The sequence below is a fragment of the Cydia fagiglandana genome, chromosome 7, assembly GCF_963556715.1.
Source record: "Cydia fagiglandana chromosome 7, ilCydFagi1.1, whole genome shotgun sequence".
NCBI classification, from domain to species: domain Eukaryota; kingdom Metazoa; phylum Arthropoda; class Insecta; order Lepidoptera; family Tortricidae; genus Cydia; species Cydia fagiglandana.
The window spans coordinates 15418737-15446528 of record NC_085938.1 but is presented as its reverse complement, the minus strand read 5'-3'; the positions used below and the strand labels follow the sequence as shown (position 1 = coordinate 15446528).

Genomic DNA, 27792 nt, shown 5'->3' with positions numbered 1-27792 from the left:
GTTATAATTATATTATATTTATAACAATGTACAACCAAGACCACCGCGAACTACCTTGAAAACTTTCAACCTCGTAAGTTGTCGGTTATAAAGTAAGCTATACAAACTTCAAACAAATTCTTGCTTAGGACGTGGAGACAGTTGCTATGACAACAATTTTGTTTGATTATTAGGAACAATTTTTACTAGCGAGCGGTTGTATTTTTGCTTATTTTGTTAATTTTCTGCTATTTTCAAGATGAGCGATCACCAAGGGGAACAGAACGAGAAGTCGGTACCAGGATTTTGCTCAGCGACGTGCGTGGACAAAGAGTGCCTTAAGAGAGAGATCCAGAAACCGGAGCCTAAAACATCGGACGTATTTGTTACTTGCAACTTACCAAAAAGATTCGAACATCCACGTAAGTCTTCTTAATTGTTCTACCTAGCGTTATACCTGCCTTTGCCAGGGTCTGCTTTCCTCCGTGGTAGAATGACATCGATCCCAGTGTGCCGTCACGAACGACAAAGAGGGTGAAACGCCGGAGTAGGTTTAGTGGGTAGGGCGAAATTCTCGCCTCCTCTCGCCAAGAGAGGGATAAGGAGCGGCGAGTTCCACTCACCGTGCGTAAATGCATTCCCACTCCGACAAAAAAAGGGTCTGCTTTCCTACTGGCCTTTCTCCACTTTGCACGATCCTGGGAGTCCTCATCCAGTCCGTTTACACTCATAACGGCTTTCACGACATCTAAAATATGTGTCTAAAATATTTATTTTCTTAGACTTTAGAAGTGACAAAAGAATATGGTACTCGTAGCGCATTCCTAGCATCTTGTCGACATTTTGGTCATATTCTTTGAATAGGTATTGTTAATTCATGGAATCACATAAAACAACAAGCAATCGAGCACTTTACTACTTGTCATGAAATATATATTCAAGGGCATAAAATTTCAAATATGTTTTGTAGTAAGTACCTAGGTAATTTCCCTGTTCCTTAAGACCTATAAAACTGTGTGATCGAATTGAGATTTTAGTTCAAAATTGTATTTCAGTACCTAAAGAATTATTGTCTTTTAACGTTCAAAGGGTTGAATTGCAGCTCTTCGCTCTTTTATAGCCTTCTTCTTCTTCTTCCTCGGTCCCTCATTGCCGAGGATCGCGACCATGTATGCTACGTCTCCACAGTGTGCGATCATAGGCCATATGGGTCACGCACTGCATGTTGCCGCCAACAACCTTCTTCACAACATCAGACCTATCTTTATAGCCTAGGCACCTGTGATAGTACGGCACGCGGCCTATCTAGATTAAGGTGTCGTTGATCTTCGCTGAAACAGGAAGCGTTTCCGGCGATATGCGGGTTTACCGATATACATCGCTGTGTTACTCGCTGTGTTAGCCACCTGCTAACAGATAACTAGATATATGTTGGCTGAAATTGTGGTACAGTCAGCAGCAGAAGTTGCTAAGCGGGCGACGTGTTCAAAATTACCTTGACGCGTTCTTATTCTCTTAACAATAATGTCGCGTCAAGATCATTTTGAATACCTCGCCCGCTTAGCAACTATTGCTGCTGACTGTACCTAAATATAAAAGGAGAAAAAATATAGCGTGAAAGAATTAGTCTAAGTAAGCTTGTTTGTATGTTTTGATGGCCTAGACCTAGAATAACTAAAGAAACCTACAAAGAAAATAATGGCGAACATTCTCCTCCCTTCCCTCCCTCCCTGAAACTATGGGCCTAAACTTTTTAAAATCCCTTGGGCGCGAGTAGAATCAGACCAAGCTAAATTGGCAGCGATTTTGATCGGCTGTGCAAGTGTTATTTAAAAGTCAATCTTCTATGAAATTATGACGTTTAACTAACACTTGCACTGTCTGTGGGCTATCAGAATCGCTACCAACTTAGCTTGGTCTGACTCTACGATTTTTTAAAAATATTGATACTTTCGCAAATTAAGTATAGTATAAATGGCCAGTATTCGTCAAGTTTGGGCGGCTAAAATTTTCCATAGGTTCTACTAATGAGTCTGTCAAAAAAGTTTTGCTATAACATATAATTAAATAAACTATAAGTACACGGGCCTCTTTTAGAGGTATAATAAGTATTAGGTACAGTCAGCAGCAGATATACCTGAGCGGGCAAGGTGTCCAAGAAAACATATACACTTCAATCGTCACAAAAATAAGGACATCTAAGATGTCATTTTCACGTAGGCTTTCAGTTCGTCAAAAATACCTTAACTTCTGAGTTTTTCTTTAACACATACACCCTTATTTAATCACAATGACAATAACGGTAAAAAAGTCAGTGGTAACTAGGCAATCAAATTCAAGCTGCTGTCATTAATACCTACACGCACTGCCAATCACGTACGTCAGCAGCCAGGGTGCCACCAGTTGCTAAGTAGTTGTTATTTCAATGGTAACTAAGCATCAACATTTTATCTGTTTAACTTTAAAATTAATACTGTAGCACTACGAATTGACACCTCCTTTCTTAAAGAAGTATTTTATCGTTAAGTGTCAAACTTATACAATAAATAAGTAGGTTCTACTAGAATGATCGGTTTCTTTATTTTAACTGTCATATGCAGCTGTTCTTCCAAACCGTTGATCATATTATATACCTATGTTAATATATATATATATATATATTTTTTTATTATGAATGGGCTTACTCATGGCCACAGACTAGCCGAGGCGTAGACGTGGCCTACGATGGAGCGAGCTCGCCCAGAAGGTGCCTGTTCACTCTTGATTTGAAGGTTGCCGGGTTATAAGAACACGGAAATATAGACGCCGGCAAGGAATTCCATTCCTTGGCAGCATATTTATTTAGCCCACTTATTGTAGTAAAATATACTATACAGGGTGGCCCATTTAGATCGGCCAGTATGGGAAAATCTGATACTATACGATATACACCGATCTCTTCTTAGGAATCATGTCATCGATTTTAGTAACACGAAAAACTGCATTCATACATTAAAAAAAATGTGTACTCAGCTCGGGAATCGAACCCCGAACGTTTTGAAAAATAAAACTAAGACTATTTCTATTTAGATATCGATTGTGTAGGTCTTAAGCAATAAATGTTACTATGAAACATGATGTCTGAAATTAATAAAATGCATTGTTTTCATATCCTTTAATTTAATTTAGTCAGTTTTCGAAGAGACCACCATTTTTAGGGTTCCGTACCCAAAGGGTAAAACGTATTACTAAGACTCTGCTGTCCGTCCGTCTGTCCATCCATCCGTCCATCCGTCCGTCTGTCACCAGGCTGTATCTCAGGAACCGTGATAGCTAGACAGTTCAAATTTTCACTAATGATGTATTTCTGTTGACGCTATTATAAGTAACAAGAAATACTAAAAACAGAATAAAATAAAGATTTAAGTGGGGCTCCCATACAACAAACGTGATTTTTGAGTAGTAAATATCAAATGGCATTCCGCACAGGAGTAATCTAAGTAACGCCCACTGCGGGTTCAAACCTACAACGTCCTGATAGAAAGTCGTACATACGCTACATGGGACATTATCTTCAAAAATTATATAAACTAATGCGAAATTAACATAAAACCAGAAGACACAAATTAATAATAGAAATGAAACCCAAAAAAAAAAAAAAGCTGTAAATAGGTGCGTACGACTGAGAATTGAACCCGCGGTCTCTGCTTTGAAAAGCAAACGCTTGTTACTGAGACCACGACGTGCCTTGACAATTGACTCTAAATTCGGCTTCAGTTAGCTTTTGCTATGTGTCATTCGTCTTGACGATTCTGTTAAGGTGGTTCGCCTAGGTTACTCAAAACTTAACTCTCGCTAGATGGCACCACTTTTGCAAAATTTCAGGTTTTATTTTTTTGTGAAATGGTCATGGTATTTGTATACTTAAAAGTATGTTTCGCGCACTCTTTAAATAAATATTGAACAATTAAAGTAAACATTGAATACTTCATTGTGCAAAAACCACCTTTTTAATTCGACGGAGTGTTGCTGTCACGCTTTTTCCTAGTATTACTCACACATGCAAACAGTGTTTCCGTGATCCTTGTAGTAGACAATTTCACACAACGTAAGTATGTTGCATTGCAATAGCGTAACGGTATGTTCGTGGAAATAACTACGTGCAAGAGGATTGGGGTTCAAGACTGGTGCGAGTAGGTAATTTCTTTTTGTTTCTCCTTTGTGTTATCTTACCTTTAAACGAGCAATTATTATATATATGTTACTGTAAAAGCCCGAAGTACGGCAAAACCTAGGATTTACCGGTAAAACTTAGGTTTTACCGATGCCGATCGGTAAAAGCCCGAAATGTTAAATCTTACTAGTTTACTTCGGGCTTTTACCAACACCGATATGGTAAATCCTAGGTCTTACCACGGCAACCGGTAAAGTTTGAATCATGCACTGATTCTTGAGATTATTAGATGAAAAGTAGGTAGGTTTGGATCTCCCGGTTCTGCTGAAGGTGAAAGAGAACTCTACTAGCCTGCATCGTGGCTAGGCACCCAGGTTTAGGTATAGTTAACTTTAAAACCGAATCTGCAGCTGGCCACTTTATTGAGTAATAGAAACGCGTTCCGTATGTGTTTCGCTTTCCAGATGACCAGGGTGCCTAGCCAAGGTGCCAATGGTTTACGCTCCGTAGCGACTGAAGCGCAGCCGTGTCTGTCGCATTAATATGGCAGAGTGATAGAGAGAGGTATTACCCTAACGTTCGCTACGGAGCGAACGACTGGCATCATGGCTAGGCACCCAGATTTAGGTATAGTTAAGATTACCGCCGAATCTGCAGCTGGCCACTGTATTGAGTAATAGAAAAGCGTTCCGTATGTGTTTCGCTTTCCAGATGACCAGGGTGCCTAGCCAAGATGCCAATGGTGTACGCTCCGTAGCGAACGAAGCGCAACCGTGTCTGTCGCATTAATATGACAGAGTGATAGAGAGAGGTATTACCCTAACGTTCGCTACGGAGCGAACGACTGGCATCTTGGCTAGGCACCCAGATTTAGGTATAGTTAAGTTTACCGCCGAATCTGCAACTGGCCACTGTATTGAGTAATAGAAACGCGTTCCGTATGTGTTTCGCTTTCCAGATGACCAGGGTGCCTAGCCAAGGTGCCAATGGTTTACGCTCCGTAGCGACCAAAGCGCAGCCGTGTCTGTCGCATTAATATGGCAGAGTGATAGAGACAGGTATTACCCTAACGTTCGCTACGGAGCGAACGACTGGCATCTTGGCTAGGCACACAGATTTAAACGCTTTTTAAAAATCAAAAAACTATTACTTATGAAAGCAGAAGAATATAAATGATCGTATTTGATTTATAATTGTTACATATTTGCCGTAACTTATTTTTAAAATGTGTTTTTCAATTAAAAGACACGTCAAGATTGTTTACCTTATTTCTAATGCTAAAAAAAACAAACTATAGTAATAATTGTGTTTTTCATTCATAGACAAAATCCATTATTTTATCCACAGGAAATTTTATATATCTCTTTTTTATTGCAGTGAGGATGTCCTGATTGTAAAAATAAGAGAGATTAGGTAGAGTATAATTTCTAATTTTCTTTGTCAAAAATAAACGAATACGTGTAGCCCATACCATACTTAATCAATCGATTTATGATAATAAGAAAAATTAAATAAAAATAAAAAAACAATACGAAATTTAGATGTAACAAAAATACAAAAAGTTATGTTCCAGCATACAATTGACTGGGGATCGAACCGGGAATCTTCCGTTTGTAAGCAAAAAAGCGACTGTTTGCATAACACGCCATGATAGTTCTTAGCTAAGCTGACGAACTTCGGGTACTTATTCTCGCTTAGGTCAATTAAGTACCTGTCAAACGTCAGTGTCAACAAAATTGCACTAAACATGACGGCACTCCAAATTCGCGCCGTGGTCAGCCCGGCAACGTCGGAAATGGTATGGCAACGTCGCAAATGTATCTGTACACGACATTTGTGACACACACATACGTAAAATTGATGAAAATTTAACTATGATTTTTGCATGATTTCTGTATGAAACATTGTTTTCCTGTTAATTTCGCGCAAACGAATATTCGAAGGAAGATAAATGCGGAAATATTTATGTACTAATAGTGTGTAGTTACTTAATGAGCTTTGATTGAATTTTGTATGAAAATCGAACCACCTTAAAAGAAATAGTTGGCAGTAAGTTGACCGAGAGGCTCCTGTCAAATGGTTGAAGGGCAAAACGTGAGATAGATGTATGTGATGACAAGACTGTACTGCTTTCGATGATTGTCAAAACGCTTTACCTGAAGTTAGCATGGCTATCTTTTATTCAATATTCGACCATACTTGTATGCTTTAAAGTCTTGCGCGGTAGCAGTTTTGCGCGGTAGGCGGCGCGTCACAGTTAGCTCGCTCGAATAAATATCGCAAATATTATTTAAAATGTCGCCAATTGACAGTGAACAAATAAAAATCATCCTTCAAAGTGTTTTACAACCCATAGAACAAAAAATCACGTCTATATTTAACAAACTAGACGAAATATCAAACGAAATAAGTGATCTAAAAACCGTTTCAAATGTGACAAAATGTGAAGGACCCACCAATCAACAAATCAAAACAACAAAACCTGGCTCGACGAACCAGACCAGTGTAACATCAACCCCCGCCGCATCGAGCAGTGCCTCAACGCCTACTAGCCGTCCCGCTCTTACGCACGCTCCCACCCGGCCAGTACGCAGCGCTGCGACCCGTTCTAAGGAACGACTCGCAGCTCAACGAAAGCCACCGCAGAAGCGAGAGCCGAACGGGCGATTAGCAATCTCTCAACCACGAACCGCCAACACGAAACCTAAGACAAAACAAGACAATGAAATTAAAATTGACCAAAATGAACCGCATTCCGTGATTCAAGACATAGTACATGACCTACCCCAGTCAAATGACGAGAATATAGACTTAACTTCAATAAATAAAATCGAAAACAATGACAATGACTGGCAAACATTTCAAACCCGTCACCACCGCCGGCGCAACTTCAAGCCATCCCTGAATATTAAAGGTACAGCAAAAAACACAGAAATAGGCGGAGTTCAAGTATTGAAGTATTTCCACGGATGTTACTTTGAAAAAGACACGTCCCCTGACAGTGTTATCAAACATTTAAAAACAATTCGTGACGATGTTCAATACACAGCCGAACTGATAAAATCAAAGCACGAAACGTATAATTCGTTTAAAATTGGCATTCCGATAGCCGTGTATGAAGATTTCTTAAATACAGATGTATGGCCTCTTAACACCAGCATTTCAGAATGGCAGCCCTTTCTCCGCCCGAGGGAGAAGCGATCTCCCAAATAAAAAACCATCACCTACCAAAATGCCAGATAAACCCACTTATATATGTGTAGTACACCAAAACATTAACCGCCTCGGAAATAAAACATCTAAATTAGAATGCGAATTACAACTCCAACAAGACCAGATTGACGTACTGTGCCTTACAGAACACTGGCTCCAGACGGCACAGATAACATCCGTCAACATCCTGAACTACGAGCTACGCGCCCAGTACTGCAGATCCACGAAAATGGGAGGAGGCGCCTGCGTCTACGCTAGGTCGGGACTAGTGACCATCGAGCGGAAAGAAGTCTGCAGCCTGTCCGAGGAGTCCCAATTTGAAACCTGTGCAGTTGAATGCGTAGGCCTCAACCTGATTGTGGTGTGTGTGTACAGACCTCCAAACGGTGACGTACATATTTTCTTTGCTAAATTATCCCGACTATTAAGCTTACCTGCCCTTCAAAACTACAAAGTGATTGTTGTAGGCGATATAAATATTGATTTATTAACTAAATGTAGTAATTCCAAAAATTTGTTGTATACTATTAAACAGTTTGGTTATACACAATAATTAACTACTCCAACTAGAATATCTAAATTGTCTAAAACATGTATTGACCATGTCTATACAAATGTACCTAAAGCAGATATACGTAATGTGACCTGTGAGGATTTCCATGTTTCCGATCATCTTTTAAGTACGTGCGTAACATTAAATATTCCTAAAATAACAACTTGCACACATACATTTAAACGTATCTTTTCCCAACAAAATATCAATAATTTCTATCTCGCCTTAGACTCTTATGACTGGGATTGTCTTTTAAACAAAAGCCCCTGTCCTGCAAAAACAATAGAACTCTTAGTGAATGTAATAAAACATTACTATGACATTTATTTTCCATTTAAAAAAACTCAAATAAGACACAATGTTAATATATGGGTCAACGATAATATTCGTCAGTTACGCTACGATATCGGTAGTATAAAAACTAAATTATTAAAAACCCCTCATACCACCGAACGGCTTTGTGATAGCTTGCTATTGCTAGAATCAGAATTTTGGACCGCGTTAAAAGATGCACGAAGTGAATATGTAAACAATCAGATATCCAACAGCCAAGACGACATGAGCCGCCGCGTCTGGCGTGTCATTTCGTCCGAAACATGTAGATCTAAAAAAGGTAAGAGTAGTGCGATTGATGTTCTCGTGAGCGCGTCGGCTGGCGAATGCGAAGGCGCGCGCGCATCCTCGGCGGCCGATCAGCTGAACCGGTACTATGCGCACACGTGCGATAACAATACAAAGCCCTGTGTAAACACCGCCCTCGCGTACTTAGAACGACACCTTATGTCATTATCACTAACGTTTCATTTCGAATACTTCACATTATCAGATATAATAACCGCTTTTAAAAACATTAAACGAAAAGAATCAAAAGATATTAACGAAATGTCGACGCACGTTCTCGATTACCTTCCGCCTGTTGTTATTTCAATATTGCTTAATATGTTTAATAAATGCATGACTGTAGGTGTGTATCCCGATGTCCTAAAATTGGTAAAGGTTCAACCAATCTACAAAGGTAAAGGTGAGATGCATCTACCTAAATGTTTTCGACCAATATCGTTAATACCTATAATTTCTAAAGTTTTTGAATACATGTTAAGTCTTCAGATAATGAAACACTTTGTTTCAAACAACTTATTGAACAAACAGCAGTTTGCATACCAAGCTGGGCGCTCAACCACACACGCGGCGCGAGACCTGGTGGAGCGTGTGCTTACGCACCTCGAGGGGGGGGCGGCAGGTCGCAGCGATATTCTGCGACCTCTCGCGCGCCTTCGAGATGATCGACCACTCGCTGCTACTTAAGAAACTCGAACGCTACGGTTTTAAAGGTAAAATATACGACGCAATTGCTTCGTTCTTAACAAATCGGAAACAAACAACCTACGTCCTAAACTCAAAATCGAAACCCGAAACTATCAGTGGTTGTTCTGTTCCTCAAGGATCTACCATGGGGAATAATCTTTTTTTAATTCTAGTAAACGATATTACAACAGCCTGCCCCGAACATGAGTATGTCATGTTTGCGGATGACACTTGCGTTATTGTTAATGCCGAAAATCTTACAACATTGAAACATAACGTCAACAAAGCAATGCTCGAAATAACCAAATGGTTCACAGCCAACGGCATGCTTTTGAACATCGAAAAAACCAATTTAATTCATTTTCAACTACGCACTGCTGCTACTGACGAGTTAAATATAGAAGTAAATAATGTAACGGTCCCTCAAGTACGTCAAGTCAAGTACTATCGGGTGCAGCGACGGTTGAGCATTTCTCAACGAAAATCGCTTGCACCCAAAACTTTAAAACGTCACGCCTTCTTATATTACAAGTATTACAACCAATCACAGTCGTGCCTTAAGTATATTGCATCGATATTGTTTTTGGGTTCTTACCTGACCAACCCAAACATGTGTTGACCATCGTTATCAGTTGCATTTTAAAGGGCATTCTATGTTAGAAAGATTACACATCTGGTGCCCGTAAAACAATTGTGCGACCAAGAATACGTGAAAACTTTTTTTAATAGCCATAATGTTTGTCCAGAATTGTTAAATTTTGCGCACTTTGCGTGCAGAGACCGTGCGGCGTCTTAACTTAACATCTGCCCGCTTAAACGAATCTTAAATTGTTTAACGACCCTTACTTTTTTGGGCACGTATTTAACCGGTCAACTAATTAATCGGATTTCAGTAGCTTAAAAAATAGAAATAGGTACTAAAATGAATACCTACTTTGGCAACAAAAGCGTTAAAATATTTCAATATGAGCAAGCTACCAATTATTTATTTAGCAACTGAATTATTATGACTCGCGCACGAAGGATTCCTTACCATTGCGCAAAAAACGGCAAACAAGTCACGTTTGTTGTATGGGATACCCCACTTAAATATTTATTATAAAAGTAGTTAAGTATAAATTAAACACATCAATAGTATTATTTATTGATCTTTATTGAACTCGTTAAGCACTCAACTTTTTTGAAACTTAGATAAAAAAATGTCTAGAAAAAAGGAAAGTCGTCAAGAAATTTAATTTTACAACCGAAACTGCGAGGTAAGGAATTTGAGTTGGGTCATTACAATGCATTCAATTTTAAGTGTTACTAGCCAGATGTTTCTTGGTGGTTTACTTATAAAAAAAGGTAAAAAAAGCTACTCCTTTCGATTTCATATCCGTTGCAAATTGTACCGTATTGTTAGGCACGTTACGTTTATATTAAAAATTTAGAGTTACTGGTCAAAAATCTTGGACTGTTCCCATTGGTGGATAATGTAAATAAGTGACCGCGTCTGGGGTGCATTTGAAATCGAACTGTAGGATGCTCAACCGTCGCTGCACCCGATAGTACTTAGGCTTCATTATCGACGCTGGCCTTACGTGGAGTGCGCATTGACGCGCGCTGCGACAAACTAGCCTCGGCCAATTACGCACTTTCCAGACTTGTAAACAGCCTATCTACTGAAAACCTGAAAAAGGCGTACTACGGCTACTTCCATTCCATACTTATTCAGGGCGTAGACCTATGGGGAACAGCAGCCGACCGAGACAGACTGTTTAAATTACAAAAACGCGCATTACGCCTAATTGATAACAAACCATTAGACTACCCGGCACAAGAATTGTTCAGGAAGCATAAAATACTCACGTTACCAAGTATTTATATACAAATAGCCTGCACACATGTAAGGGAAAATCTACATAATTACATAATTCTCACTAGGACTGATGTTAGAAGCACTCGCCGACAAAACCCGCTACTTGTTCCGAGATATAGGCTAGCAAAGTTTCGAAAGTCGCTGGGTGTCATGGGACCCAAATTATATAATTCACTACCTAAGGTAATAGTTGATTCCGCCAGTGACCAAATATTTGCACGTAATTTAAAAAAGCTGCTCCTAGAAAAAGCTTACTACACTACCGATGAATTCCTCACAGGGAACAACCAACATCTTTAAACTAAATTGTAAACTGACAAATAGATAATTAATTTATAAATATTATGACATATATATTATTTTAATAATTTAATTTGTTTTTAATGTATAAAAGTATATGACTTTTCTTGATTAAAGTACTTACTTATAATTATTATTACAATGAGATGAAATTTTCCGCACTATGTAAATATTGATGAACTGTTGACATGTAAAATATTACTTTTTACCAAAAAAAAAAAAAGGTCTATTTTTCCATATTGTTCAGATATATTTGACACGTTGACCGCTTAGATACCATTGGTTTTTTGACAGCTAAGGTATCAATGACTTGTTGTAAGTGTAGAAATTAATGAATAGCGACTGTTAACATATTTGTGACACGTTGAGCGCTCACAAGTAAATACTACCATGACAGTCACCAACTTTTTGACAGTTTAAACGTTTACCTCTCTTTGAGCACCTGGAGTGTATAGCGACTTCTGCTGCTGACTGTACCTACTAGAGAATAACGGCCCGATTCGAACTTTAAGATACGTCATTTAATAGATCTAGAAACGATATGGAATAAGAAAATATACGATTCTTGATGTATGCTTTATATACAAATACATTTTTTTAGACTGGTTCAATGGCTACGGTAGTCAAGTGAGTAAGCAGCACCCGTTCTATAGGACGACCGCCAGCGAATACGGATGGTATGCCCCAGGTTAGTTAAAATTTAATTACAATTTATTACATTCACACCGCGAGTCCGATTACCTGGAACAACTAATTAATCCTGTACCTAAGTAGTATGTACTAGGTACTTTACCCATTTGCATGGTGCCTCAATTTCCAATGCTGTTCCATACTAATAACTGATCGTTGGAGTTAATCTGCATGTAAAATAAGTATAGGTAAGAGTTACAGATCTTAGTTAGATCAATGTTTATCCGTGTTTAAAGTAATGAAATAAATGCATGTGTATTTTGTATTTGTGTTTATGTGAGGTGTGCAATAAAGGTTATTGTATATTAATCGTTCGAATTAATCTTGTTTATATACAGTGGAAAGATAAGTCGGGAGGGAAACTACCTTAAATCCTTAAGCCGGCTCATTTTACTTAAAGGAGACATTCCTTTATTTTACTTTTTTATTTTACTTTATATAATATACAAATACTTAAATGCATAGAAAACATCCATGACTCAGGAACAAATATCTGTGGTCATCACACAAATAAATTCCCTTTCCGGGATTCGAACCCAGGACCATCGGCTTCATAGACAGGGTCGCTATCCACTAGGCCAGACCGGTCTTACTGTATTGTATATTAATCGATCGAATCTTAATCTTGTTTATATATTACATATCTGATAGGCTTACAATATAATAAACTGGTCAATTAAGTTTATGTTCTGCATGACACCTAGGCCTTGCCTCCCTAACGAGGTATATGCCACAGAAATTTGAACCTTTAGTGCAGGGATATAGTTGATTTTGGTTTTGTTTGAAAATTGAACGAAACAAAACAAATGCGACTCTGTTCCAATTGTATATGATTTAAATTTCATCGAACTGAATAAGTACTTTAGGTAGGACCTAGGGCCGTAGGAGGATATACCTACAACTGAGGCTCAAATAGATTTCTTGCAACACCGCGAAGCGAATTAACTGATTATTGTTTGATAAACACAACTGTAACACGATAGTGATAAAAATAACGACAAAAAATGTTTCCCAATTCAAGAATCTAAAAAAGTTGGGGACCTATCGAGGTAAATTCGTTTTATAATTTTTATATAATTTATGTTTTCAACAACTGAACCTATTGAGTTGGCTGTCTACGTATTACGTATTAATAGTAGGTATTTTCTTAAGTGAAAACGAAATGAAAATGTAAATGAAAAATTATTTATTTCCTTATTAAACTTCTACAAATTGCCATCAGTGGTTGGGACTTCCTTTTAGGTGAGTGAACCTGTATCAGGGTGCCCCGCTCCTCCATAACTAAACAGTCTTGTTATTACTTATAGGAAATCTTATACATAAGCAAGTAACTTATTTTATTTGTAAACTACTTATAACTAATATTCTCAATTTTTTTTAAAGATTGTTTTAGGATTTTATGCTATTATTTAGTATTCTAAATTAAGTACTAGGTTTATGATGAGGATATAACTATGAATGAATGAATGTGTGTGTGTGTGTGTGTGTGTGTGTGTGTGTGTGTGTGTGTGTGTGTGTGTGTGTGCGTGTGTGTGTGTGTGTGTGTGTGTGTGTGTGTGCGTGCGCGTGTGTGTGTGTGCAAGTGCAAGTGCGTGCGTGTGTGGATTAGCGTATGAGTTCTGCCAATATGTTTTTAGTTAATAATTAACGCGGTACAGTAATGACTCTGTATCATCGTAACTTAGTTGTTTCAGCCATTTAGTGAGTTCTATCTTACAATTGTACAACAGTAGTGGATGGATATCAATTAGCTATCTAAAAATCTTGAAAATCCAATTAAGTTTTCTTATTCTATTGTTTACATTTTCCAGTTGCATGTGCCATGAGAGGCGTTGGTCAAGTAGTACACCTAGATATTTTGTAAATTTTACTTTTTCCAGTTCGATGCATTCACAGGGGGAAGGATCATCTTGGTTACACATGTGTATTTTTAGTTTCAAGTTAATATTAGGTTGCGAACTGTCATATTTACTGAAACATATATAATTAGTTTTGCTGGCATTAAGCGTAAGGAGGTTATTTCTAAGCCATACAGCCACTCTGCAGAGGCCAGATTCTGCGCTACTGAACACTGACTCCCAGGATTCTCCATCGAACACTATAGCTGTGTCATCAGCATTAGCTTAAGTAGGTCGAAGGATGCATTAGGATTTGGAATAAGATCAGAGATTGTTGGTGGGTCTGTTCTTTAAAAGTGCATGACCACGAAAGTATAAAGATATGTAAAATATTTAATTGGTTGGTTTGTACTTTTTAGGGTTCCATACCCAAAGGGTAAAACGGGACCCTATTACTACGCCTCCGCTTTTCGTTCGTCTGTCCGTCTGTCTGTCACTAGGCTGTAACTCATCAACCTAGACAGTTGAAATTTTCACAGATGATGTATTTCTGTTGCCGCTATAATAACAAATACTATAAAACAAAATAAAATAAATATTTAAGGGGGCTCCAACACAACAAACGTGATATTTTTGTCGTTTTTTGCGTAATGGTACGGAACCCTTCGTGCGCGAGTCTGACTCCAGTTTTTATTGGAATCTCTACTGAATTCATATACAGACAATATATCTGTCTGAGGTCCATCGGTAATTAGCATTTACAATTCGAGCCGGTAGATGGTGCTGCGATCTCGTTTTCATAAAAAAAATATTTTTCACACAGTCTGACCACATTTTCTAATTGTGTTTGATTATATTTTCTAAATTTAATACAAACTTTTTACTTTTGTAGGGATCCACTCTGTACCCTTCAATTATTACCCGAAGAACCAAGCGTTCACAAACAATCTGGCGCGGTTTGGGATGTACCGCAACTATTCGCTTAATACTACCCTTGTTGAGTATTACAGACCGTTAAGAGGTTGTAAATATTAAAGTGGCAATCTTGTGGTGTCGTGTCGTCCCTTTCAAAATCAATCTTAGAAAGCTGGACACTACGATGTTGCCATTTTTTCATTTCTACAATTTCTTGCCGGTCTTTAAATGAGCTCCAATAACCGTGAAATTGCTTTTTGAGGTTAACCACGTACCTAACCTCAACTGTTGGGGGTTTTGTTGGTTGCTGCAGAGATGATCAAATAATGAAGACTGCCAATCTTTATAATACCTATAACGTTGTCAATCTGCAAAAAATGAGTCTGTAATTTCTCTGTCTTCCTTATCACACTTATTATAAACTATGTTTACTTCAAATATTTCATTATTTCAAGAATCAGATTTAACAAGATGCTTACATATATAACATTTTAATTTACCGATAAGGCTTAAGACTGATGTCATGGCGTAACAAAGTACCTATAGGTACTTATGGAACTTTTCTTAAGTATATAGAGGTTAGCAGTCTTTATTATATATGCACTCGTATTTGTGTAGAAGATGCATCGCTTGTTTTCAACTAATGAACATCAATTATAATTGTTCTTTGTTTTAGTCTTTATATATATTTACATGTGTTATGTTTGAAATGGGAACGAGCTTAGTAAAATATTCAATTTAGCTTAAAGTTGTATTTAATGCGTACCAAGGGTTATCGTATTTAAGTTAACAATTTAAGATTATAATTATTTATAAGGACGTATTTTTTATTTTAAGTTATCCTGCGTTACTAAAAATAGATTTATTTTTGTGTTGAGTTCTAGATACAGTCCTCTGTCAGTACATTACTGGGTTTTGATTTGAATTGATAAAGTGATATTATTATATTGTTAATTGATTATTTGTTGTTAATTACTAATTTTAATATAGACTATGGAACATAATTTTGTTTTATTTAATTTTAAAATTGAATAAATTTGTTTTGATATTTAATTTTTACCCATTAATACAAAAGGAATTATAAAATTTTAATGCATTTATCGCGTGATAAAGGTAATATATAAGATGCATAGACTCCTATATACCTACTGCCACCACTCGTGAATAAAAAAAAAACAAATGACTCATACAACATTATAGCCAAGCCACGCATCACACCTAAGTATCAAGCGCTGAGACGCATTGTCGGATTAGATGTTTTCGTCTGTCACGGTGTCCTAACTCTGCCTTGAATCATCCTAAAATCCATATTCCTAAGATTTTGCCCCCAAGAACTCTAACTAGGGAGGTACCTACCCCAAGCAACTGCTTTCTTTGGTTAATCCGGAAAACCCAACGGTAAACTGAAATAAATGTCATATACTAAGAAAAAGTGACCAAGGTCTCCAGTGCCGCAGGCTGGAATCGAACCAGCGTCCTCTGCTGCTGCAGTACCTGTGCCATTCCGCCACCGGGCCACAGCGGCATAGGTCGAATTTTTCCAAGTACATATATGCACTTCTTACTAGTGATCCAAAAGAATCGAGTCCTGTTAGTTTTTTTTAGGGCTCGCCTCATCTCTTGACGCCTAAAAGGCTAAAAGCCTATTTTACTAATTGAATAGAAAAGACTTTTAGCCTTTTAGGCGTCAAGAGATTAGGCGAGCCCTAAAATAGAGCTAACAGGCCTATATTACTAATTAAATAGAATAGGCTTTTAGTCTTTTAGGCGTCAAGAGATTAGGCGAGCCCTAAAAAAAGAGCTAACAGGGCTCGAGTCCTTTGGATCATTACTTTTTACTGAAGGCTTATGGCGCCCTGGCCATCTCTAAGGCAGAACAGTATGGTTCGGACCTTCTGAACTATATTATCATATTAAGAGTAGATTAATTTGTAAAGCCTATTATAATATCAAGGATTATGTAAATGACAAAAATGCCTGGGACTGAGTTGACTTACGCACTCCTATTATTTATATTGTTTCCGCTGACTTTTTTTTTTGTTTGACATTGTCTTTTTATTTATTGTTAATTGTTACTAATTGTATTGTTTTTTATTATTATTCTCTTTATTTATCTTTCTTCTTAGGCTAGGTCATTTATAATATGAATATAAAAGTAAAATATAAAAACACTTACAAAACAATAAAAAATACATATAAACACATTATAAAAAACCTAACCTAGGGTGCCGCCGGCAGCGGGGCAGGGCACAAGCTGCCGGTGGTCAGGGCCGCAGAGTGAGGAACCGACGTACTATACGCGCCGTGTCCAAAATTACCGCCTTCTGCATCTGACCCTTGATCCAGCCACCAAGCGAGAGTCTCTCTAGGTGTTGGTCGAGACTCTTCGCTATGAGACCGTTCGCTGACACGACTATCCGAACAATGATCGTCGAGTCAACATCCCACATGGCGGTAATCTCATGAGCTAAGTCTAGGTACTTGCTGGACTTGTCCTTCTCGGCCTTCACGAGATTCTCATCATGGGGGATGGTGACGTCGGCGAGCACGGCCCGGCGCTGCGATCGGTCTATCAGCACGATGTCAGGCTTATTGGCAACAATCGTCCTGTCAGTGATGATAGATCGATCCCAATAGAGCGTGGCATGACCATTTTCGAGAACTGGCGCAGGTGTGTACTTGTAGTACGGCACTTCGCGGTCCACAAGGCCCCCATACAACCATTTCCAGTCGCCGTTACGACGCGGTGTAGACACATCTTGTGTCGACACCGTCTGTTTCGGTCACAATTCCAGTCGCAGAGTCGTCGCCGTGTCGACACAGTTACCAGAAATAGCTCAATAGTGGGACCGGATTTTTGCACTAAAAGTTTTGATAATTCTAAAGTTGAAAAAGTGATACTTATCTGATATAGGACATATTTTTAAGCATATATGCTATATATGATGGAAAGTTAGAACGAGCGTTAGATATAAATTAGGTATTTATATATTTTTAGTAATGATTTTTTAATATTGAATTAAAGTGCAATGTTTAAGTTCTATTGTTTATAATATGTATGACGCTTTATAATGTAAAATTATTAGAAACTTTTTTAACGTGCTTCTTTGTCAAACTACAATTAGCTTATTATTTTGTCGATATTGAATTAAAGTTAAATAAATCCACAACAACATATCTAAATTTATAAGTTAATAGGCAAGCTAAAAAGCTAGAAGAATAAGATATATGCTTTAGAATTAATATGCGTTTTTTGTCCTATAAGATCTAATATTGAATTAGAGTCTGTAAAAATAAGTCTATTACTATAAAATAATATACGCAGCCATATTATGGAAAGTAAGAAATTTCTGTGTGTAGCTTGCATTGTAATAGTAAAATCTAGTTAAAAAGGCGCGAAATTCATACATACGCCGCGCTGGTCCGTCAGTCGCCGGCGCGGCGCTCGAGAGCCTATCATAGCCTACCTATACCTCGCCCCTCGCCCCTCGCCCCACCTCCCGCTCAGTAACACTGTCTGTCTTTTCTTATCATTAATTTGTTTGTTTACCGTGCACATATATAAATTAGATGCGGACATTACGTGAAATTAAAATATCTTATTAAGTAAAAATACCTACAGCTGGTCAATCAGATCTTGTCAGTAGAAAGAGGCGGCAAATTTGAAAAATGTAGGCGCGAAGGGATATCGTTCCATAGAAAATTTGAATTTCGCGCCTTTTTTTAGTGACAAGATTTGCTTGACCAGCTATATTTCATTATCTTGACTAATATTGTAATAAAAATGTACAAGATATTCACAACTATTTTTTACTATACATAGTTTGACGAAGGACTGTCTCATTTCAAACATAGACAGGGGAGAATCATCATACTATCTTTGACTTACACTAGTACTAGCACCCAAAAGAAAAGGATGAATATAGTTTTTTGTTTTTATTTACTGACAAATTGGTTTGACCAACTATACCTATTTCTGGTTCCTATTGTCATGTCCTGTCCTATTCAACGTCAATATCATAATATGTATATTAAAAACCAACTGCTCAATATTACACGGTATACATCCTGAATATACAATAAGGTAAGTGGCCTCACACAGTTTACCTTATTGTATATTCCGTGTGGGCCGTATATGCCTATATACAGCCCACCTTAAATTAAAATGGTTTTTTTTTAATAAACAGGATATGAAGTATGAAAAACTCACTCAAATAGGTTTCTCATTTATTTAAGTTTCTTCATTATACCAAAATAGTTATAAAAATATTACGATACTCTTGGAAAATATACCTTTTATAAAAGTCCTATTATGGGCCTTATTGAACACTACCAGTGTATTACTTAATCCCGCAAAAAATAATCATTTTGACAGGAGGTAATAACAGATTTTATTGTTTTTAACTTAAGAGTTATACATATACAAATAACAATATTTGATACTTCATAACAGGAGGATTTATTTATAATAAGTGAAAATAATTATTTTGGGTCTTAATAACTAAAGATATAAAAATTGTCTAGTTTACGCGAAAATAGTAGGTAACTAAACATAAATCTTTATTAGTTACAGTAGTCTCATCTTTTAACATCTGGGGGCACGGCAGTGCCCTCGCCAAGACGAGAAAAGCGCAAGGGCACTATCTACCTTTTCTCGAAGCGCTTCGTCGTTTTTTGGAACCCTCATAACTTGGGGTTGGATTATACCAGATAAACAAAGTTCTCGGATTTATTAAGCATATCAATTGCATAGCTCTTATACTTTAGATTTTATTCATATCTAAAAACTTCGATTTCGTCACTGACTCACTCACTTGATGATCATCAATACCGGGTACTGCCTGAAGTCCTCTAAGAAGCTGAAATTTGGTATGTAAGATAGTTTTAGTACACAAACAACAAATAAATTCAAAAAAAATTTATCCCTAAGGGGATGAAGATGGGGTTTAATTTTGTATGGGAAATCAACAATCGCTGCACCGATTTAGTTGAAATTTGGTATATAGATAGGTATTGTTATGGGGAAGGATATAGAATAGATTTCAACCTCAAAGTTTACCCTTACGGGGTGAAGGCAGATTTCAACCCCAAAGTTTACCCTTACGGGGTGAAGGGTTTAAGGGTTTATATGGGGAATCAGTAAGAAGTACATTGTGTAACAGATGCCCCCAGATACTTATTTCAGGATTTTTAATAGTAAATCACCCCCAACCCTTTAAATTAGGGGATGGAAGATTGTCATAAACAACTTACAAAAAGTTACAAGAAGTGAAATCCCATCAAAAACATTTTGATGTAAAATGTTGCCCAAACGAAACCATAAGGCTCGCACTGTCAAAAAGTTATCAGATCTCTTGCCAAGCTTCTAACTCTACAAGCCCTCTAACTTTACTAGCTCTACACCAAAAGTGTGTGGCTTGGCCGTTTCGTTTCTACAAGAACTATTGTATGTAATTATAATACAAAAAGTAAAATGTCTTTAAAAAACCCGTAGGAATCGGAAAACTAGGTACTTAAGTCCGACTCACGCTTGACTGCACATTTCTAATAGGTTTTCCTGTCATCTATAGGAAAAGAGCTAATATGTGTATTTTTTTCATAATTTTAGACCCAGTAGTTTCGGAGATAAGGGGGGGGGGGGGGAATGGTCATTTTTTGCGTATTTTCTTAGTTTCTATATATATATATTTATTTTAATTTATTGAACAATAAGCTAAATAAAGTACATTATTATTACAAGACCCATCGTGGGCAAAACCTTGAGGAGGTTTGTATGCCGATGGGGAGTTCGAGAAAATAACATGACAATATACATATCTATCTTATACTAATTAAAATTCTAACAAAATTCTCTTATATTAATTCTTATTCTAATTCTCTTATATTAATTATAACAAGATATAGTTTTTTTTTTCTTCTATTTATCATACATCTCAAAAGTGACCCCTTTATTTGAATTTCTATTATTTACTTTACATGTATGTCCTTGGGCTATAGACTTACATGTGTATACCAAATTTCAACTTATTGGTGCAGTAGTTGCGGAGCAAATAGGCTGTGACAGACGGACAGCCAGACACACGAGTGATCCTATAAGGGTTTAGTATTTTTCCTTTTGAGGTACGGAACCCTAAAAATAATGAATTTAATAAATTTTTCACCTTATGCCCATGTGGCGGTAGCGAAACAGCCAAGCCACATATTTTGACTAAGGTGTAGAGTTAGTGAAGTTAGGGCTTGTAGACTTTGAAGCTTGGCTCGACAAGAGATCTGACAACTTTTTGACAGTGCGAGTCTTATGGTTTCGTCTTAGCAACAAAATTTACATGATAATGTGTTTGGTGGGATATTTTTTTACAGTATAAATATTTATTCGTAACAGTAAGTATTATCTTTTAACATAATTTTTACAGTACATCTGGCCCCAATTTCACATCGGTGACAGGTGCGACGAATTGTAAAATCACTGTTGCTGACGTCACAGGCATCCATGGGCTACGATTACCACTTACCATCGGGCGGGCCGTATTCCTGTTTGCCCCCATCATTGTATTATTTACAAAAAAAATTATTATATCGGAAAAAAACAGATATTTCTCCTGCGAAGTTTCTGACAATTATCACAAGAAACACTATTTTTCGCAATTCTATCGTAAAAGAAAAGAAAACTAACGAAGAGGTTTTACGCATATATGTAGTAGGAGAGAGGAGGAGTTTGTTAAGAACTATAGACAATAGAAGAGGAAGGATGCTTGGGCACCTGATACGACACGACGAATTTATCAAAAATATCATAGAAGGGAAAGTTGAAGCAAACAGGAAGAGGGGAAGACCAAGGAGAGCGTACATGGATCAAATAAAGGAAAAGATCAACGTCATGTCGTATCGGGCTGTCAAAGAGAAAGCGGAGGACCGCCAAACATGGAAATTGCTCCACCGACAAGAGTCATACTCTTAAATATATGATGATGATCGTAAATACCTACCTATGTATTAACAAAAAAAAAGTCACTTGTAATTAGTTACTGCCTTTAAAAAGTATAAGTGCCTCAATGTTATTAGACTTTTTGATTCTTTAAAACGTCTTTAGGTCAATAAAGCAAGTGAAAAATTATTAGAGTTAGACCAAGAAAAGTCTGCAGCAATTTTGACAGCTCACGCAGTGCAAGTGTTATTTATAAGTCATAATTTCATAGAAGTTTCTTCAAATCGACCTTATTAATAAGAGATTAAAAATATTGAAAATTATCTTAAAATATTTTAATCTAATATTTCATCTCATACGTTCAATAAGGCCCGGGACTAGACCTTTTTACCTGCACTGACAGTGGGCCTTCTTAGCAACAAGTACAAATTCAGAATAATTGGGAATAATAGGGAGCAACTGCTATTTTTGAATGCTGGGCCTTGTTACCCGCCGGGCCTCATATGCCTGCACCTCACCTACCTTATTTATTTGTTTTACAAGGGGAAAAGTTGTTGATTAACCGCTCGTGCTAATATTGATACCCAAACAAGCGAAACATTTTTTTTTATTAAATAGGAGGCAAACGAGCAGACGGATCACCTGGTGGTTAGCGATTCCCGCTGCCCATGGACACCCGCAACACCAGAAAGGTTGCAAGCGCGTTGCCGACCTTTAAGATGGGGGTCTTTGAAGGTTTGAAGGTCGTATCGGACAGTTCATTCCACAGTTTGGCTGTGCGAGGCAGGAAGCACATTCACAAATTCAAACATTCTAAAATTGAACCACGAGCGTAGTGAGTGGTTCGTAAAGTTGAACCTTGAGCGTAGTGAAGGTTTCAAGGGACGAAGGTTAAATAAAATTTTCACCACATCAGCTCGTAGAGGCCCTCTTGATTGTTCGAAACGGATAAGAAAAGTGGCATTTAATTTGATGCAAATTTTGAGTTGTTACCGTAGGTAAATTGGATCAGTTGGTTGGTAATATTGACTTTAAAATGATAAATATTGAATAACGTTAGTTTGAAATTGATTTTATGATAAAGTAAATATTATCGGAGATGATCGCTCTTAAAAAATTTATGTCGCTAGTCATTTATAACCTAAAAGCGCCAAATTACGCAAAATTATATTGAAATGACACCTGTGTATTGAATTTGAAGAATACTTTAACAAGGGTAGTTATCTGTATGACAATGACCTAAAATAATTTTCAAATGTATCTATTATTTCTATACTTAACACGATAACGAATTCTACGTAAACGAAACCGCGGGCAATCCCTAGTACATATAGAAATAAATAATGGAAGGTAAGTTTCCATTAGTGTACTGTGTAAAATAACTATTTACCATTGATAATAATTTTATAAACGCTTTGCGTATTTTTAAGGGCACCGCGCTAACCGCTAGCCCGCGACCGTCGATCGCTGCCTCCTGCCACGGCGCACAGCGCGGCGCGCGCAAACGCCGCGCGTTTGAAATGTAACTTAATATAAGCTCGGAATGCATACTTACGTATCAGTATTTAGTGTCGCCGTGATTTTATATTTCTAATCTTTTGTGTGAGAAGTAAGATCTTTATTATGACCGTGTAATATTAACTCTACAAACTTTAATTCAATATTGGCCATACTGCTTAACGAGAAATCAATATCTAGACAAGCACATTGTCTACATTTCTAACTTTTTACATGTATACTAAGTTGATAGATAATATCGTAATTTTGCAATATCAGCTACTCTAATTCTGTATTTACATAATAATTCCTGTTTTTACGTTCACCAGAAAGCAGCTGTTCCAGATTTCTAAAAACCGAATATTGTGAATAAATTAAAGTGTTATTGAATATGTTAAAGTTTTTTGTAACTTTAATTTTATATTTACATAGTTATTTAGCAAAAATTGAAAATTTAAATATGGCCGAACGCTCCACCTAAAATTTTCTAACTTTTTACATGAATGTTATTTAACATGCTTACAACAACATATCAAAAAAGAAAAAACTTTAATGTTATCAAAACCCATTTTTGTTCCACCGCTGGTCTAAAATGGGGAAGGGTCGACACATGACACAAAGTGACATAAAGTGTGGTCGCCGTGTGCACACATTGTTACTAGTTTGCGACTACTTTATGCCAAAATCATTCGTTCATTCGTTCATTTTGTTCCTGTCAAATGGAAACTGTCAGATGGAAAAATAGTTAAATAAAAATAAGTGACATTAATACGCCATCTCTAAAACGGATTACAAGACGTAATTATATATTGTTTGCATTTATATTACAATAGGACTTAAATTATTATGGGGAATTAAACTGCTCGAGTGATTTGATAAACTAAGTGTAATATAATCAACGCGCCACCACATTGTTTTAGTTTAGCCGGAAATGAAATTGTTTACTTCTCAGTGCTTGTGTTCATAAATATATTATTTGATGCATTTTTAGTACTTCGATGCGTATACTATACTTAAATAACAGAAATAACGCTTTACATACTACGAAACTTGTTAGTTATGATGTATAAATATGGTTTAAGGCTGAGAAATATTGCAGTCACAAAGTAGTCGCAAATGTTTCGACTTTGTGTCGACTCTGTGTAGACACATGACACGCGCTGTCAAAAGTAATAACAAAGTTACTGGATTTGCAAAATGGCTCCTTGTGTTCATTTGTTTTCAGATATTCTCAAAGTGTAAAAATGACGTGGTCAGAGATGGGACTTAATAGATTAACTGTTTATTCGACTAATTAATGGAATAAAAAAAGTTAATCCTCAAATTTTAATCACGATTAGTTTAGTCGACCTAACATAGATTGAAATTGAATTAATCTGAACATTAATCGAATAAATTATCGATTAAATCTCGGTTGGAAGTTGACAGGGGGCCATTTTTGTACGTAAAAATAATAGAAATGTCTTGCATGCAGATGGTAGCCAAACACTTTGTCATAAAAGTCGAGATGGGTGTCGATTTATAGGTTTTAGGGAGTGCCGATTTCGAAAATGATGACCATTTTAGAATCCAAAATGGCGGCCATGCACTGTGTCATAAAAGTCGTCATGGATGTCGTTTTATACGTTTTAGGCGGCCCCAATTTTGAAAATGATGACCATTTTGGAATCCAAAATGGCGGCCATGCACTATGCCATAAAAGTCGTCAGGGGTGTCGTTTTATAGGTTTTAGAAGGCGCAGATTTCAAAAATGATGACCATTTTGGATTCCAAGATGGCGGCCATGCACTATGTCATAAAAGTCGTCATGGATATCGTTTTATAGGTTTTAGGGGGCCCCGATTTAGAAAATGATAACCATTTTCGATTCCAAAATGGCGGCCATGCACTATGTCATAAAAGTCGTCATGGATGTCGTTTTATAGGTTTTAGGGGGCCCCGCTTTCGAAAATGATGACCATTTTGGAATCCAGATTCCAGAATGGCGGCCATGCACTATGTCATAAAAGTCGTCATGGGTGTCTATCTTTATTTTCAGATCTAACAGATTGCTACAGAATACCAAGGACAAAAAAAGAAGCGAGGAGGTAATGAAACAAGCAAAAATACAGATGATTCCTCGACGCAATGGGATGCTTCTTAACCTCTAGCCGCCCAGAGACCTATAAAAAGGTCTCCTGTTCCATTCGAATTAGAACTTTGTGTTGACAAAATAAAATTTAATTTCGCTTGGCAAGGTTTGACGTATGGGCGGCTAGAGGTTAAATTGTGTCCAGATTTTTTTGTCATAAAAGTTTTTATTTTTCACGTATTACTCTCACAAGTTCCGTGACATTTCGACCTTGTAATTTTTTAAGTAAATGTTTATGTTTATCTGTGAGGATCTCACTAGAATAATATAATCAAGGAATGTTTATATTTGATGATTGAAATAGTAACGCAAAAAAAAAATATTTGTGTCTTATATTCCTGCCGAAGACTTTTATTTTTCCTTTTCCTTCTACACAAGTTTGGTCAAGTAATAAGAATTTAGGGCTCTCAATTTTATTTTGACTTCTACAACAGTAAAGCTACGAGGCCATGTTTGGTATCGTTTTCGTATAAATTCGCAGTACCAAATTTAGTTATGGTATCACATTGACACCATTCCAAAGCAAAAACATATACCTAAACTTACTTTCTTTTAAACTCCTCTTCACGCAACTGCTGAACAGTTTTAATTTAAATTTAGTACACATATATTTTGAGTCCCGAGACAGGACATAATAAGTTATCTCAAAAATCATCCTTCAAAAGTGTGAAATGAGGTGTAGGGGGGAATTCAGAATTGACTTCTTGAAGTAAATACTGTTTAAGTTTAGGTTTGAAGTCATGTTTTTTTAATCATTTTTAACTAAATCAAAGATGTAGACCATCCCAAATTTAATATAAATCGGTTCATCGGTTATTGATTTCCCGTACAAATTTCCACGCCACTTTTCACACCTTCAAAAGATGATTTTGGTTATAAGATCTATCCTATGTCCTGTTCCGGGACGCAAACTATTTCTATACCAAATTTCAACGAAATCGGTTCAGCGGTTAAGCGTCAAGAGGAGTTTAAAAAAAACCGACCAAGTGCGAGTCGGACTCGCGTATTAAGGGTTCCGTACATTAAGTCCGACTCGCGCTTGACTGCACATTTTTAATAGGTTTTCCTGTCATCTATAGGTAAAGAACTATTTTGTGTATTCAGACAGACAGACATACAGACGCACGAGTGATCCTATAAGGATTCCGTTTTTTGCTTTTGAGGTACGGAACCCTAAAAAGTTTTTTTTTTTTGTGGAATGGTGTCAATGTGATACCTTAAATGGATTCAGCAACCCAGATTTATACGAAAACGATACCATACACGGCCTAGCACCTTCACTGACGTAGATATATCAAGATAAAATTGAGAGCCCTAAATAAACTTTCAAGAGCGGATATCTCAAAAACTATTCAACATATCGAAAAAATTGACTGAATAATTTTGTAACAAATTAACTTTCATTTTGTATAAGTGGCCATGTTGCTAAGATGCATAGTTTCCGAGATATAATCGAAAAACCGGAAAATGGGACCTTCAAAGCCCCCTCTCTTCCCCCCGCTCAAGGGCTACGGCCGGGGACTTTTGATATGTTCACCTCCTAACTTGTCCAAACCAAGTTACAGAGTCAAAAATTGTGTTCCGAGCATTTCCCTCTACAACTTTTTTGAGCATTCGTTGGCTGACCTAAGTAGCTTATTGCATTTCTTTAAAAACTTTTCTGTAAAAGGTTGACGGGTGTTGGGTGTTTATATGGTTTTGGTCGATTATTATCATTTGCATCGCCCATGATGACTTACTAGAATTACTTACGAGCACACGAGACACTAATAGTAGTTTGACAAACCTTGGTTTTCAAGAGGTATTTTATATTGACATTTGCTGTCACAAATTTGCTGTCAGATTTAGTCGCAAACCGCACGCAAAGTGCACACAAATGTGTCGACACCTTGTTACGGAAAAGTGTACACACGGCGACGACACTTTGTTTCGAAACAATTCTAGACACATTGTGTGGACTCTGTTACGACACATCTGACATTTAGTTACCACTTTGATGATTCTGCGACTGGAATGGTTATATGGGCCGTATAGGAGGGCAAGCTGCTGGTGAATAATTCTGGCTACGAGGTTATGTCTGTGCAAGTACTCGCCGTTAGCAAGATGAGAACAACCAGAGATAATAGGCCTTATTATTATTATTTTTGTTTTAATTAATGATTGTAATATTTACGTATACTTTGTATGACATGTCAAAAGTGCTTATTATTAATTTATTGTTAAGCCTACTTGAATAAATTATTTTTGAAGTTTGTATCATCTCAGCAAACCCAATGGTACCTGTGATTGCAGGCATCCACTCGGTACCGTCAGTGTTCTATCCCAAGGGCCAGACCTTCACGAACCATCTCGCTGCGGCCGGCATGTACCGAAACTACAGCCTCAACACCGGCATGGATCCTCCGAGCTACACTTAACTTTTTGATATGTATTAT

At 37.1% G+C, this 27792-nt stretch overlaps 2 protein-coding genes across 3 annotated transcripts in view; one reads left to right on the top strand and one right to left on the bottom strand.

The window, feature by feature from the left end:
• The window catches only part of LOC134665995 (carboxypeptidase E-like), a 219715-nt gene that overhangs the window by 8513 nt on the left and 183410 nt on the right, over nt 1–27792 (bottom strand). The gene's annotated exons all lie outside the window — the stretch shown is intronic.
• On the top strand, nt 143–27792 carry LOC134666009 (piercer of microtubule wall 1 protein). Of its 2 annotated transcripts, none has more exons than XM_063523088.1 (3): nt 143–401; nt 11963–12049; nt 14782–14939. In XM_063523088.1, the coding sequence occupies exons 1-3, from the start codon at nt 239–241 to the stop codon at nt 14922–14924; spliced, it is 393 nt and encodes a 130-aa protein (XP_063379158.1). In that variant the 5' UTR covers nt 143–238; the 3' UTR covers nt 14925–14939. The 2 variants fall into 2 exon arrangements, with proteins under 2 accessions (XP_063379158.1, XP_063379159.1); XM_063523089.1 differs by lacking the exon at nt 14782–14939 and adding an exon at nt 27650–27792 and having other exon boundaries at nt 145–401.